The sequence below is a fragment of the Hydra vulgaris genome, chromosome 05, assembly GCF_038396675.1.
Source record: "Hydra vulgaris chromosome 05, alternate assembly HydraT2T_AEP".
Lineage (NCBI taxonomy): Eukaryota > Metazoa > Cnidaria > Hydrozoa > Anthoathecata > Hydridae > Hydra > Hydra vulgaris.
This window is the reverse complement of record NC_088924.1, coordinates 17,762,501-17,780,000: the sequence shown is the minus strand read 5'-3', so window position 1 is coordinate 17,780,000 and position 17,500 is coordinate 17,762,501. Positions and strand designations below refer to the sequence as shown.

The 17,500-nt window shown below is 30.2% G+C and overlaps 1 protein-coding gene across 14 annotated transcripts in view; it reads left to right on the top strand.

Annotated features, from left to right (window-relative positions):
* The window catches only part of LOC136080643 (SCO-spondin-like), a 180,233-nt gene that overhangs the window by 37,900 nt on the left and 124,833 nt on the right, over positions 1 to 17,500 (top strand). For all 14 annotated transcript variants that reach the window (XR_010638573.1, XM_065797570.1, XM_065797568.1 and 11 more), the window contains exon 3: positions 5,862 to 6,138. Coding sequence is in view for 13 of the 14 variants with exons in the window: in XM_065797570.1 (XP_065653642.1) it covers positions 5,862 to 6,138 (277 nt within the window). In the remaining variant the exon portion in view is untranslated. The remainder of the gene's footprint in view (positions 1 to 5,861; positions 6,139 to 17,500) is intronic.

Genomic DNA, 17,500 nt, shown 5'->3' with positions numbered 1-17,500 from the left:
AATTTTTGGTCTAAGTTTGAAAAAGGTGTGAATAGATTAGCCAACATTGAGAAATTTGATTGGAACAGAACTGAGTTTGCTCTTGAAACCCTCTTTTACAATCTTTTAAATGAAACAATGGAGTTTTGCACGACAACTCTTAAAACAAAAATTTTTGACCGAGGTTATTACAAGTATTTATGTCAACTGGTTGCATTTTACCTCGGAGCAGATTTGTTGAACTTCAGGTTTCTACAACCAGGTGCACATACGAAGCAAGATTTATGGCTGATTCATTTTATCTGTTAGCAATGTAAATGACCAAGAATTACAACAAGCAACTCAGTATCAATGAGATTAAGATGATACAGGATGCAACAGATTATAAAGTGATCTTTCACTGTTTATTCTTTCTGAAGAGCCCAATGGCAGCTCAGGCTCCATCCAATGATCTTAGAGTATTCAAGATTTCAACGCAGATCATGATAGATTCACTTTATTCCAAGAAGTACGGAAAGATTGGCAAAGCTCTTAATCTTAGTATTCTCAGACACACTTCCTCAGACACACTTGGTATTTTACACCACAGTGTTTTATCTTTGCCTTAGCTGACCAGCACTTAGAGGAGAAAGAGAGGATGGATATTCTTGTGCAATTATTAAAATATGATGTTCCAGAGATGAAGAGCTTTGACAAAGAACAACCAAAACCTTTTACACAGGTCTGTCTCCTCTCAAAGCTATCAAACTTTGTTTCTAAGAAGTCTTATCTCTTTTTTCTCCATCTCGGTATAACTAAAGATGACATTCTCTCACGGAAAGAAGAAGGAATGTCATATTTTGAGAAAAATCTTAACAATAAATCTTTCAAGACATTTGTGTCCAGTGTACGTCAATTGGCAGTTGTTAATGACAGGGCTGAAAGATGCATCAAATTGGTACAGGATTTCATTGGAAGGACACATTCCGAAGACAGGCTCCAAGACACGATGATGGTCATTTTAGACAACCGGCAGAAGGTGTCTAAACATGCCACAAAACAAGAATTGAAGAATATTTAGATAAAAAAAGTGCATTATACCTATATTTTTATTTTTAAAATAAATTTTTTACAACAAAATTTTATTAATTCTTGCACCACCTATTTTTTTTTGTATTCCCTAGTATTTCATTTTAAAAAATATTTTAAAACAATGCAATTATAATCAAGAATAAAGTAATTATAAAATTTTTTCAAAGCTGCAGTAAGTATAGCAGTCAGAATTAATGAATTGGATGATTAACTTTAAATTATTTTGAATTTTAATAAAAATATTGAATACTACCGGAATTTCAATAAATAAATGGAAAAAAAACTCATTAAAATTTATACGCAAGTTTTTTCAAAACACCTTCTTCAGCTAAACAGTGACTTTGAGCCCAGATATTTTTATGGTGGTCTACTGGGACCAAATAAGGAGGATTGACATAGTGCACAATATTAAATAAAAAATTTTTTTTTTCTGGGACACCCTAATATATGTATATATATATATATATATATATATATATATATATATATATATATATATATATATATATATATACATATATATGTATATACATATATATGTATGTACATATACATATATATATGTATATACATATATATATATATATATATATATACGAATATATATATATATATATATATATATATATATATATATATATATATATATATATATATATATATATATATATATATATATATGACCGTACTTAAGAGATTATTGTGTGAAATCTTTCGATGAGTATACTTAGTTAAGAATAAAGAATAAAATTTTTTAACTTGTTGCTCTCACCTATGACCTTACTTAAGGAACCTTGGTTCCTTAGGTAAGGGCATAGGTCTTTCTAAATGCACTGAAAATCATCCTAGTTTCAAAAGTTCACTTCTGTCTTTGGAGCCAAGGTAAACGTTACCAAGCAGAAAATATTTCTCGGAAGATATATAACACAAATTTACATTTGACTCAACGTGGTACCTTTTCCATACAAGTCTCACAATGCAGCCAATCTTGCTAAACTTATGAATGAATCATTTGAGCCTTAGAGACTGCTTGAGAAACTCAATGTAATAGTAAGAGATAATGCCGAAATTATTGTTACTGCAATGGAAGTAAGGAAAATTTCAAAATTTCTTGTCTTGCCCATGCACTGCAGTTAGTTGAAAAAGACTGTTGTCTTGATAATTAACGCATTTCTTCATTAACCGCTACCTGTAGAAAAATTGTAGAATATTTTGAGCATTTAATAAATTTAAATAAACTTTTGAGAAAGACTTAAAAAATTTTAGGGCTGCCTAAACACAGCATTATTCAAAATGAGCCAACTAGATGGAACAGCATTTTTCACTTGCTGAACCGTTTCATGGAACAAAAAGATACATTTTAATGGTAATGTCGGATCTCAACAAATCCCAACAAAAGACAGATTTGTCGATCGAAAAATGGGACAGTTTGGTTCCTCTTGTTTCTGCGCTAAAAGTTTTTGAAGATGTTATGCTTACAGCAAGTTCATTAATAGTAACCACGTCAGAAGTTATCCTAATAATAAACAGATTTAAAAACAATACTTTTAGGAACCAGACAAGGGCTGAGACAAAAGGCTGTTAGTTCATTAATCAGCGAGTTAAATAACGTGGACATAGACGAGGATCTTGAATTAACAGTTGTTGAAAATAAAGAAAGCAATTCACCTACTCCAGGTGCTATCTGGTCATTACATAACCAACTGATCAATACAAATTCTGTTGTAAGTATTGTAAGGACTTCTGTTTTTTTTATTGTACTTTTAATATAGTAGGCTTATGAACCAAACATTTTTTATTATTTTAGATTTACTTCGTCTCCGCATTGCACAATGGGAGACGAAGTAGCATAGTACATGAAAGAACATCTACTCACAAGTCATGTGAGCGTGTTTATATACTGGAAGAAACCCAAGTTTTAAAACAAAAAATCTAGCTTAGAAATATTTAGGGACGCCTCTATCTACAGTGTTACAGAAGCGGTGATTTAGTACTGCAGAGCATATCTGCGACAGAAAAGAAGACGTTTAACTCCAGAGCGAGTGCAAATTTTTTAAACAAGAACCTGACATTTCTTAACTATCTGTACTAACGATAGGCATACATCTAAATGCTGAAAAGATAACATTCTGCAAACCATATTTTTAAAATATTTTTACTTCTGGCTGCATTATTTGTTAATTATTTATAATAAATTCTGTACAACGTGAATTCTGGGTATCGCTATTATATTATTTATTAAGTTACTAACCACCTATACCTATAGAGCCGGTGCCAGTTTTTTCACTAACAAAGTCTGTGTAAGTACTAAATTAACAATGCGTTTTTAATTAACTACCATTTTAGTTGCGTTAATACTATTAGTGTAATTAAAATTATTTGAGTCGCAAAAAAAGAATTGGAGTATGAATCGGAAGTGTGTGTGTGTGTGTGTGTGTGTGTGTGTGTGTGTGTGTGTGTGTGTGTGTGAGTGTGTGTGAGTGTGTGTGTTTGTATGAATTTTGTAGGTATATTTAACATAAAATGCTTATACTCTGCTCTGAACATTATAGAAGCAATTAACTAAATGCTCAATAAATCATGCAAGTGACAGTAAACAAAAAATTAATGCTTCATAATAATTAGTTATGCTCAATAAACATCAAGTTTTTAAATTTAACAATGCCAACTGAAAAATTTTTTATGTCTATATATTTTAATAAAATAATCAGATATAGCACCATTTTGAAGTGGAGATATTTCAACAATGCCCTAACATATTTTTTATTTGTGCAATGTATAAATGGTAACATTGGGTAATAGAAAAACTATACAGTTAAACTTGAGATCTTTCCAGTTCCCATGACGGCTGATTTTTGAACGTTTTTTAAAACATTTTTTAAAAGTTTTATGACACATATGCTTTTTTTGTTAAAAAAAAACAACCTCGGTATCTTTGCACCAATAAAATTACTATTAACAAGTATTTTCGAAATAGTTAAGATAGCTCAGGGGCACCTTTTTCAATCGGAGATAAATCTATTTATAGTTGGCCATAAATTCAAATGAGTGATTTCAGCCTTTGTTTTTTTGAAAAAGGACGGGTTTTCCTCAGGATTTAATCTTAGCTAATAAATATTTTACAATATATAATGCAACTATAATTTTACAATATATAATGCAAATATAATAATTTAAAAAGTTAGACATCCAACTGCAAAGTTGATTTACACACTAGAGTATAATTTATAAATAGTGAGAAAATGTAGATAGCTTAGATACTCTTGAAAGACTTAAAAAAAATTGCAAAATTACAAATAGCCAAAAATAAAAAATTTTTTATTTAAATTTAATGACTAAAAAATTCAATTAGAATAATAACTTTATTTTTTTTAAGCATATTGCTATAAGATTGTAATTTGTTTAGATTTCAAAATAGATGAACTTTGCTTTCTCTGTTGTTTGCAACAGAGAAACTTGGAAAAAAAACTGAGATTGCTTTGCTATTTTGCATTTCTTAAGTTCTAATAAATCAAAACAAAGTCAGGTAGATTATAATCTCAATATAAATTGGATAATTTGTTGGTTGTTGATGGCTTCCTAATTTAAAAATGTATATGGTCTTCGGGTAGTAAATAGTTTTTTTTGCTAACTTTTTTTTTTATTTTATTGTTTAGCCTGATAATTAAACAAAGAAAAAGTAACAATCGATTAAATACTTAATATGGCGGTTAGTTGATGAAATAACTGCAGTTGCAGTATCATCCTAAAACAAGTTCATTACAACAAAAAGTTTGAAGTCATTAACTGGAACAAACACCGAAATCCTCGAGCAAAGAAATTGTATTGAATAAAAGCGACCTATAAACTTACCCATGCGGTGGATCAACATTTAACTCAACATCTGGTCACGATAAATTTATCAGTTAGGAGTTCCATTTTTAGAAGTTTTGACCCCAGGTAATTGTTCCCCAATGTAGAAAAAATTTAATTCCATGAACTCAAAATAAAAGAATGTTTGATGTTTTGCTTGTTATGATGACGGCGACATGTTACCCATAAGAGAGGTCTTTTTAAACCAATTTCAATTAACGTTGTTTCTAATTTTTGTTTAATACCTGTATTTCTGGCTGTTGCGTCAAAGTAAACACCAACGATATTTTCTAAAACGTTCTACTCTTCGACTTGATTGATTTAATTCCTTTATTCTTGACTTTTTTCCGACAATTTTGTAATCACCGAAATATGGGAATTATCTGTTCCAATTCTCCAGATTTTTTCCAGACTTTTTTCCTTAAACTCACTAAATTTAAACATAAATACAGATTTTTATTTTGCAATGCATTCAATTTATCAACGCAAAAACTTTTTGTGTTTAAAAAATTGCACAAAAATGCAGTTAACATTATCTAAGACATCGATTTTATATGAACAATTTTTTAGTTAAAAATATGGCAAAAGTTCAAACTATTTAACACGGCGACCTTTAACAATAACACATTTTTGTAAAAATTTCAGCAAAAGTTCTTATATCCAATAATTTATACACCAGGTAACATAAAATAGAACTAATGATGTTTTAAGTTATTTATATTTGGAGTCAAAAAATGTGTAAAAAACGCCAACAGACATTTTTTTTTACCTAATATCTACCTCGTTATGAATGTTATGTATTCGTTTTCAAAAAATTATCGAAAATGAAACGCCCTAAGTTTAGGTGTTTTTGAAACACATTAATAACCTGGAAAAAAATTGTATTTGTTAAAATTTTAATTTATGAAATTATATTGATTATTTCAAAATCTACATAACTTCAATTTTGTATTTTCTAGTTTCTTATGGATTAGTTCATGAATCATTTAACAATGTAGGTATATCTGTGCTGACTAGCAATCCTTCAAATGCAGCTCCTGAATCATATGAAATAATAGAAGATTTTGCTTCGTTGCAGAGCATTACAGGATTTCTTAGACATAAAGTTTATGGATGGTTTCTTGCACCACTAACTGGAAACTATACATTTACGAGCTCTTGCAACTTTACCTGTCAGCTGTATTTAAGCAATAACAGTAACCCGCTCAACAAGACAATAATTATTAATAATAACTCGTAAGTTTTTTCAAATGTATAGACCTCTAAGTTTTGAAGTTATCTCGTTTATTAATGATAATATATATAATAATGATAATATTTCTTAATTTATGCTTTTTTTGGTATCTGGTAATACCAAAATTACAATGATGTTATGCTCAAACAGTCCATTAAAGTTTTATTTTAAATAACTTTTTTTTTTAATTAGAAGTTATTAGTTAAGCAATAAAATTTGTTTAAATAATTAGTTCTTAATACGGATTATCTCTCCGAAATCCCATATTGTGTTGACCGGTTTTTAAAATCTGTTTTAATTGGCCTAAGTTTGGATTTTTTTGTTTCACTCAAAAACGCTGAACTATCGTTCTCTTAGTTTTATTATTACGAGTTCTGACTTGAATCTGGCCACCGCCAACTCAGCACTTAAGTAGTACATCGGTATGCAAAAATGTTAGTTAATGCGGACTAGGGGTATGATTAAAATGCAAATTTAATTTCTTGGAAATGGCATAGCGGCAAAAGATGAACTTCTACTTGTATTAACAAAAAATGTTGACACTTTTTTCCAAATCGAAAAAAACTCCCCCACCGGTGAAAATGAAATTTTTCAAAAAAACGCTAGCATTGAAGAAAACACTACTTACTTTTACGGCTTCAAAGTAAAGATAAATTAAATTTACGCAAGGTTTCAAAATATTAGTGTTGTTCCCTTTGATGCTATAGGGTTCGGCTAGCAGGGGAAGGTGGCTTCCCTTGATGTACTATATTCTGTCAGTTTTGTCGATAAGTTGGTAGACTTGGGACATTGTCGAGTAAAACTAAAATTTGACTTCTAAAAAATAGAGCCCTTCGTTTGTAAAACTAGGTTTTTCCAGTTGTACCCCTTCCCACACGTATTCGTTGTTCGGTACGACCCTGTCGGGTAGGTCCATTAAATAATAATTATAACAATAATACTAAATACAACGTTTTTATTACGCTACAATGTAATCAATTAATTCAAATAAGTTGATCATTATTAGAAAGTAGATATCGGTTGGTCAGTTTAGTAGCAGTTTTACACAAAGGAAGAAGGTCTTTCATCACGTGAATAGCTCTATCCGCACAACGATTACTTCTTTCTATGCCAGGTATGGAAGAATCTTCCTGCTTCCAATGTTTATCGAAATACTTTAAGGCTTTTGGATACGGCTGTAATTTTGGTCTCAAAGATTCCATTGCTGATTTCCAATAACGTTATCCTGAGAACATATCTCACTCCAAGGCGTTGCAATAAAGCTGCATAATCCTGTGAATTGATCACTTCGCGATAAAAAGGGAGCAATATGAAAGCTAGGAGTGCAAAAATTGCACAAGAATTCCATTGAGCATTAATCATTGCTGGTAGTTTTTGAAAATGAACTTTGGGGAATGTATGATTCTTCTCATAATATATGAACACTTGTGACACTTGGTACTAGAATATTATCTCATCACGCCACCCCAAATTTACGACTGTTAGTTCTGGTCTACCCTTTTAAGAAAAGAATTTTTTTTTCAAATCTTCATACTTTGTGGTGGTTTCAGAAATGAACGGGTACAAAATATTTGAAGAATAAGTTGGACTCATAAGTACAGCATCCATTGCAAGCCATAAAACTTTGTCTAAAATGTGATGATGACATCCAATATACTGGGGACTGGTTCCGTACTGGTACATGCAATGTTTTTAAATTTTGACAAAAATACCATTTTTGGAGCCCGTATTTGTGTTAGCTGTGTCACATATATTAATCTTAATGGCCTCCAATACTTCATACATTGTTAAAACAGCCATTAAACCACCATATATAACTTGCTTGATGATTCAGTGGAATCTTAGAACACAGCACATGATGTAGATGGTTTCCAGGACAAACTAGGTAATACAGCTTGTCGCTTTGATGGGTGACTTGAATCTTTTGGGACTTGATTTGTTGTTGAATAGCTAATATCTCCATTAGAAGATATCTGCAATTCATGTACATTAGTTAGATCAAGTAATGGTGAGAGCAAAGATTTTATGTCGTTATCTGGTTTTTTTTGATAAGCGCTTTCAACTCCTTTGCTACGACTTTACATCGTTCGGTTTTGAACTTCATTCCAGTAGCAAGAAATAAATATCTACCAAGTATTGTAAATTCCTTTTGCATTTTGCGACGCTGGCTCAAATTTTCCTCAACTATTTGAATTTTTTCCGTTGTTTGACAGCTATTTCAAAATGTATTAAGTTTTTGGACCGCACCGTATTTTTATTAACAGATTTGAAGCTTTACGATATGCCATATCTAAAATAATAAATTAAATTATAACAAAATGATGAATATTGTTATTAAATTTAAAATAAAATGAAAAATAATTATTTACAACTAATAAATATGAAGCGAAAAGTCTTTTCAATTATAAATATATTTAAACCGTTGATATCATTGATTTAAGAAAATAACTAGATAGATGGTTTGGCTGTTAATGCCTTTGTAAGTAGAATCTTGTTTACACAATTCAATTTGTTTTATTTGCATACGACAAAGAAGCGTTTTTTCAATGTTTTTTTTTTTCGATATAATTTTATTTGCACAGACGGGGGAGTTTTTTTCGACTTGGTAAAAAGTGTTAGTATTTTATGTAAGTACAAGTAAAAGTTCATCTTTTGTTGCTATGCCATTTCCGAGAAATGAAATTTACATTTTAGTCATACCCCAAATGCGGACGATATTTAGTATAGTCTTTATGACTATTTGTGGGTGTTCCTATGCTAAACCAACAACATCTTCAGGTGTAAAAACATCGTATAACAAAATATAGGATGAAATGCAATCAAAATTGAAAAATAAAATTTAAAATTACCCGCCAGAATAGTTTAACGATTTGATTTTGAAGACTTAGCTTTGATTAACTACTAAAGTTAAAAAAGTAGAAACATTTTTTACGGATATGTATTATAAACTTATTTAAACAACTTTAACACACACACTTTAACTTTAAACACACACACACACAAACAGGTGTGTGTGTGTGTGTGTGTGTGTGTGTGTGTGTGTGTGTGTGTGTGTGTGTGTGTGTGTGTGTGTGTGTGTGTGTGTGTGTGTGTGTAGGGTAGAGGGAAAATAATTTTTCTCAAAAATACAATTATTTTCCGTGATTTCTATATTAGTTATAAAAAATTTAAAAAAGTGAGACCAAGATAACCAAAATCGGACAAGAATTACCCCTTATTATGAAAAAATTAAAAATATACCCCTCGCAGCAATATTTGGCTAATATTACTTATTATTGGAATCAAAAAAGTTGAATATTGGGCATGTATTAAGTTCCATGCTCTACTCAGAATTTTAATAAAAACAATATTTTTAAATGTTAGTGATGGTATTTAGTTTGAATTAATAATTTTATTTATAAATTAATAATATTTGATAATAATAGAATTATATTATAAAATACAGTTTGCATTATATATTATAGTTCTGTAATAAATCAAATATGGTTTGTGTAAAAATAACGAGTAGAGCATGAATTATATGCGTAATATTCAACTTTTTTTTGTTTAAATATTTTATAATTTATTTTAATTGTTACTTATTTTAACTTAAGTTATTCTGTAGTTTGAATTCAGTTTGACTTTTAATTTAAATTATCATGTAGTTTTAATTCAGTTTAAATTTAAACTTATAATATAACTAATTAAAAAAAAACTTTTTTAAAATACCATTCGCATAAAATTACTTCACTTCGTCATTTTACAATTCATTTCTTAAAATGTTTTTCATATTAAAAAATTGTTAAAACTACGTATGTTTCTATGTACAGCCTAATACTTTGTTATGCTTACTAATACTATTTTAATACTTCGCTAATACTATTCTAATACTTCGCTAATTATATTTCTGTAAATAGAATGTTAAGATATAAAACAGATCATCTATAAATTGGGTATTCAAAACCACTCTCTGAGGTGCAACTGTCAACGGGACTACATGTGATGCAGCATATGGTTTATTTGTGAGAAAATGTAAGCAAACTAGACTGCATATCATTTTTCAAATAATAATACAATTAAATATATGCTATAATTTTACAGAAACTTCCTGGAAAAACTGTGTTATCATTTACATCCTTGACTAAAAGAGTTGTTAACTTTTTTGAGCAAAGCAAAAGCTCCAACTGCTGACCGAGAAAATAAAACTAAAAAAATTCAGTTCTATAAGAACAAACTAGCCAAACTGATCGATAAATCTACTATCTAATGCAAAGATCTTAGATAAGCTGCTATGCCAATGTTAATATGGTACTAATAATGGAGCACATTTTCCTGGAAGATACAAGGAGCGAACTAAAATTGGCTATTGAATCAACTGAAAAAGAAGTAAAAACTGCAGAGTATTCGAAGCAAACAGCGGCCGTATTTACTTCTCTTCGTTTAAGTTAACAGAAAATTTGAGTGTCCGTTAAGGATAAAAATTCTAAACGAGTGGTTTTAAAACGAAGGGAAATAAATGGTATTCTAATCCTGCCGTGTAGGCTCCGTATATTAACCGCTCCGATAATCGATAATATAATGGCCTCGTCACAGAGTACCGCGGAAGTGCATTTAACTAGGAAGTTCACACCTCCTTCCTTACCGTTATGCAAAAAATGTCCAGAGTTCGTTTCGAAACTCGATTTCCTGCTTCTAAAGCAAGCGCTCTAACCAATGCACCACGGCCGCTTATATAATATCATGTTTAACAGTTTTGTAAACATTATTTTTCCCTCTTCTATGTACTCTACCAAAATTTTTGTTGCAATTGTCAGAACAAAAAGATATTTTTTATCAAACTCATAACGTTGAAATATTAAAACTAGCTTTTATTAGTCAATATTTTATTTGTTTTATCATCATCAGATTCAAGATCTAGCAGTTTTACATGGACACGTGTCAATGAAAAAAGGACCGGCGCGAGTAGGTGTCACGTGAGGGTGGGGTGCAATAACAACTTTTGCCTACCCAAAAAATAAACAAGTAAAAAAAAAAAAATCCTCGTTTTTTGAAATTTGCTGACTGACAACTGGTTGTAGTTTTACTTCTTTTCTCTTTAATGAGTCATAAAAAAAACTCACAAAAAATGTCTTCTGTAAGTCAACATATAATTCTTTTACCTATAAAGGTGTCGGAGAATTTAAAATTATTGTTTAACTTTTTGTTCTTGCAGCACCAAAATTTGTTTCATCTTTAAGCTCATATCGAGCGTTGCTGTGTGAAAGGTAAATGCCTCCTTGACTTCAATAAATAAATCACCATTATTGGGTCTCTTGTTTTAAAAATCCTTTAGTGCCTTGACTCCAATTTCGTGTTTTGGCATACTTAAAATCATTTTGTCCGCCGTCCGCAATATTTTTTTTTTAGTTTTTGCAGACGCATCACTTTGTTGTCTTTACCATTTTGCAGACACATCACTTTGTAGTCTTTACCGTTAACTTAGTAAAAACGTATTAATACGTAATAAAACGTCTATAAGTCGTGTTAAACTTGTTTTGCATTTAATGGAAAGTTTTTTTTTACTAATGGATAATCTTTTACATTCGGAAATTTGCAACTTCTTTCTGGGATTCGCTCTGACATAAAACAAGCTCATTTGATTCAAGATATCGTTGTCACCTGATACTGTGTAATAAATGTGATCTAAGTATTCAAAACAGTTGATAAAATTAAGGTGATTAGCAACCGAATCGAGTGTAGGGGAGAAATACTCCTATTGAATTATAAAAAACCCGTATCCGCGTCCCGCATTGCTCATAAATCTGTGATAATTTTACATAAGTTATTTTTTGTTAACAACATGCGTAATTTATTCAATGATATATTAAGAATATTCTTATTCTTATTATATCATTTATTTAAAATATTTTTCAAAATATAGCCTAAACCATAATAGTTTTTTAATTATAAAAAATATCAACATTTTATATTGGATATTTTATTGAGGAGATTTTTTAGAATTAAAAAAAAAATGCAAAAAAACTTTTTTTCTCTATTTTTTTGTAGAATCTTTTTTTAAGAGATTATTTTTTCTTTAGGCAAAAGTTTTGTTTATTTGTTTGTTAGAAGGGGCGGATAGGGGGGAGATAGGGACGAACGTTATACCGTGGATACTCTACTTTTTGTAAATCTATAGAAGAGAGTGGTCTAAAACGGGCCTCTCGGTTGAGACAGACCCCCATCTCATCTAATCTTATGCTTAGCCAAATATTATTAAAATTTAACATTAGTATGTTGTTCAGCTAACCATAAGAAAACTATCCCCGGAAAGAAAAAAGCCCTGTTCCACCCTCACTGTTAAAAATTTTTTTAATCTATTTTTTATAAGCAATATTGAAAATATTGTTTTTAACAAAATGTTGATCAGATATTATAAGAAGGTAACAACTAGAGGAGTACCGGATATAATATTCGACCAGATAATCCGGTCAAAATGCCGAATAATTGTATATCATATATCTGGCCGGATATATCACTATAATATCCAACCGGATATATCATATATCTTAGATAATCTCTAATCACACCTGTACACATATTGTTATGCTGTAGTAGTTTCTATCACTCAGTTACAGAAGAGATTTGAGCACATTCTGTCTCAATTGAGTTTACTTCGAGGGTCAAATTTCTCATATGGTTAAGAAACAGATGATTATTTACTACTAAAATATAAGTAACTGTCAGTTCTTGATTAAAACTCGAGTTTTATACAGGAATTAAATAAAGAACCCATTTTAGGCAAACACTAGGGTGAAATGGCCCCCTGGCATCACTCTTTTTATCGGTTGCTTCTTAACGTAAGGCATATATGCACCTTTAATTTTCATTTAAAAATTGTCGAGCATAAATTAAATATCTTTAAAAAAATTGTTTTTAGGTTTGTTTGTGCGAGGCTAGTTTATATCATTTTTTGAAAAGGGGGATATTTTAGACCACTCTCCCCAAATATTTAAAAAACCACGTTGTTTAAAAACTGAAACAAATTAGGCCTATTAAACAGGCTATTTAAAAATGATATAATATTTTATTAAATTTGTTAAGTTAATGCCTGATTTAAAACTTAAAAAAAAACTAGAATTAGACAGATCCGTAACGAGCCAACTTAGCGCTTCGGGAAAGCAAGAAAAATTGTGCTCTCTTCCTCTTAAAAAAATTAAATGTTAGTGTCTTTAACTCTGACATAATTTTTATTTAAAGAGAAGGGGGCGCAATTTATTTCATTTACAGAACAAAAGAGTGCTCTTTTGTTCACTAAATGAGCTTTTATTAATTAGAGTTTATGTAAGGAGGCGCAATTTTAACTATTTTTCGTATCAACATCAGAGACCAAATTTATGCGCCCCCGGCCGCGGCCGGCCTCGCCCTCAGTACGGCCCTGTAATTAGAATAGAATGGAACCAGATTTTTCATGTCATTTAATGTTTTTAAAACGATTTGTGGCTATGAAAATAGCCGCTTTTTAAACTTGATAAGGTTGTATCATTGACATTGGAAAGTATCACTGACATCCGCATCTTTGATTGAAATGTGGGCACACTCGCAATGATACCATTATGGACATTTTGTGCATTGCACCCAATCGTTCTTTTTAGAGGATGTGTTCTTGCAAATCTGTAATAATAAAATATTAAAGGTCATCCTTGTAATCACTACTACAATATATATTACTCCATCAATTTCTCAAATTTCATAGACAGCTATAATTTAGATATAACTGTAAACAACTCAAAGAAACAAGGAAACATGTGTTTATAAGGATAGGACCTAAAATGTAACAACGGATACAACGGATAACGGAACGGAATACAACGGATAAAAACGGATAACGGAACGGAACAAAGGATAGGACCTAAAATGTAACATATATTTATTTTTCGCCAACCGAATCGCATTTAATTCAAAGTGGACGAACAAAATAGTAAAGGAACAGGTTATTCCCTATATTCCCTATACAATATTGGAATAAAAATTTCAGCTTATTATTATGTTAAAATAAAATAAACACTTGCCCTGCAAATATCGTACAAACGTTCAAAACCACTTTCAAGGTTCTTTAAGCACCTAATGCATAAATTATCGTATATATATTTACGAAATTGTACTTCATTAAATGGATCATTGATATTTTTTTCTGAAAACACAATTTTAAAGAAAGTTAAATAAAATAGAAAATAAAAAAGTCGTGTAATGATGCATTTTTAAATAGTCGCAGACAAATTATAAGTTATGCTAACTATAATTAACAATTATAACTTATTGAACAATTACAGAATTAAATTTATAGTTAATAATGCATAAATGAATTTATAGATGCAATTAATTAAATATAAGCAACATAATAAAAAATTAGTTATAAAATCGACAACTAAAAAAATACTAATATATAAATATTACACAAGATGCACTCTGTATGCAGAATGCATATTGTGTAAAAATAATGATACCTTCACAAAGTTGTAATGCATAATAGCATATGTAAACACCGCAGTTGTAACTATCTTTCTGTAAACAATAACTTGGGGCTGGGTTTAAAATGTTAAATTTTAAACCCAGCCCCAAGTTGGGTTTAAAATGTTAAATTTTAGTCGAAAAAGGTCTTTAGCAACAGCAATGGATTTATTGTGTGATAAATTATTTGGCATAATATTGCAATGGAGTGGATCAAGTACAGTTACTTCTTTTGTTATAACTTTTAGATGTTTTAAAATCCAATGAGAATTAGTTGGGTTAAAAGGAATAAGGACTTGTTCTATAACTTTAGTATCAACATCTCTCCATAAAAGCTGTAAACTTTTTGAACAGCTTCAGCTAATGCTTCAGTTGGACCCAAATATTTCATTGAAGGGTACTTTTTTTGTAAGCAATGTAGAAAATTTCCTATGACTTCATCATGAAGCCAGCCTTTTTGAAAACCTGGAATGCTTTTTTTTAAATTGAAGGAAATGTCAGATGGTATATTGTTTTCTAATGTCAAAAGAGAAATAAAAGATATTTGGTGAGAGCCATGTCTAAATATATCAATAAATTAAATAAATAAATAAATATATATATATATATTTATATATATAAACAAACACACATATATACGAATAATTTATATTTTACACACAAATATAACTAATATACTGAAGGAAATATAGTTTACTGTTTTATTTACTGTGTAATATATTATCCATTACATCAAATTAACTTGAATAAGCAAATTTATTTAAAAGCTAAGATATTCGTAGAACAATTGAATAGTAGCAAGTATTTGAAAATGTATTTAAATAGCTTACGTAATGAGAGTGTTGGTTAAGTCACAAGTTTCAATCTTATCGCATATTATTGTACTTTGTTTATCATAAATTAGGTCAACATGTTGCTGAGACAATTTCAGAACTATCTCTTCTTTTTGGTTTTGTGCAGGATATTGATATGGTTTTGTTTCCTTTTTCCTCTTTTCTTTTCTTGTTCTCTTAAATTTATTAGGCTGCCATTAATTATCCAACTTCTTATTTGGTTCAAAGTTTAAAAGGTTATTGTGTGGCTTTACAGGTATCTCAATTGAATTCATATTTTTGATGGCTTCAGCTTGACGGATCATGTCTTCCAGTTGTCTGTTCATTGAAGGAAGTTGCAAATTTATTATCATGGGATGAGAAATTAATGAAGATATTTCATTAATGTTTTTTTGAAACCTTTCAGTCTAATTAATAAATGTTTGTGATTTTTGCTTCACTTGATTATTGCCAGTTTTAACAGCTAAAGATACTTTAGTGCAGTTTTTTTCTTGAGTTCTAAAAAGAAATTATTGTAACTTATGAAAAGGCTTGCAAAGGATTACGATGTCATTACAATTACACCTATATAAATGCTGACACAAACCATTACAGGCGGGATTTAGACATGATTCTAAACACAAACTTTCCTTACAAGTGTCGGTTAGAATGTCAACATTGTATGTTGCATCTTTTGATTGACTCTTAACTGTGTACTGAGTTAATTAACATTGAATAATACATTTATCTGAAACCAACATTCCTTTTTTATGTCTTTTTTTGTACTTGTTTGGGAGAGATATTGTTCCAAGATAAATGGTGTCTCTTTTGTGGCGCCGATAACTATCTTCCTCGATTGTTAAAAGTAAATTGATTAAATCGTCTAACCTTTTATTAGGTCGTCTTTCCATATAAACTTTTTTCAATTTGTTATGAAATGACTCACATAACATATTAGTATCAGTGTCAGCATGTTGAAAGTTGCGTTAACAAGAAGCCCATTTTATATGCCAAGGAGCATAGTATGTAACAAAGTAACTAATGAAGTTAGGACATTTATGTTCATATGCCTTTACAAAATCATTCATAATTGATAAAAAAAAACATCAAGGTTTTTTTCGTCAATGATTGTCTCTAAGATCCTATAAACTTCTTCTTGTAAATTAGATGGACCGACTAAAGGAAGTTTATTGTGCCATGCACGCTTTACATGCCGTTTGCATAGCAAGTGGTGCACATCTCCAAAAACATTATTAAAAGAATTCCAGCCTGACAAATCATCATCTGTCATAACAGCATTAACTTTTACAGAATGATTGCATCTCCTTTTTATATCCTCTAAGAATGTTATTATGGTTTGTTCATCTGCATGGTTAGAAATAAGAAAAGCTACTGGATAACCCCTTTTAAAATCATCTCGAACTAGTAAAGTTACAAGAGGAAATGCATACTGATTGGTGCAAAGTGTAGAATCAATACAAACAATTTGTGATGAATGCTTTTTAAATATTGATAGTTGATGCTTTGTTTGTATACCAACCACAAAGGAATCCTTATTAAGGTCAATGTCGGCATACACTTTTGGGTCGATAACAGTTTGCTGTCCTTGTGGCTTATAAACCAGAATACTATTAAAATCTTCAGACTTCATCTTTTGAACAAGTAAAAAAGTTGAAATGCTATCATCAGGGTGAAGCCAACATCCCTTTTTTACTGCTCTGTTGATATCAGAAATATTCTTTTTTGTAAGAAGATGTGATTTAGTTAAAACAGCATCTTCATCATTTCTATTGGTTGTTTACAAAACTTTCCCTAAGATCACGATAAACCGTATTTACAGGTACACCTAATGATAATTTAGCAGAAATATTTTTTTAAATATTACCTGGAATAGGTTGGTACATGGTATTTGTAATACTAACACTGTGGTTATGAGTTTTGATATACTGCACATTTGTGACACCATTTTTGTTTACTGTGACAATCATTCTGGCAGGGCAGAAGGCATCTGATTTAACACTCCCTATGTAGTACCTTTTATTAGTTTTTCTTGCTGGTTCACAAACAGAGCGATGCAGTTTAGAAT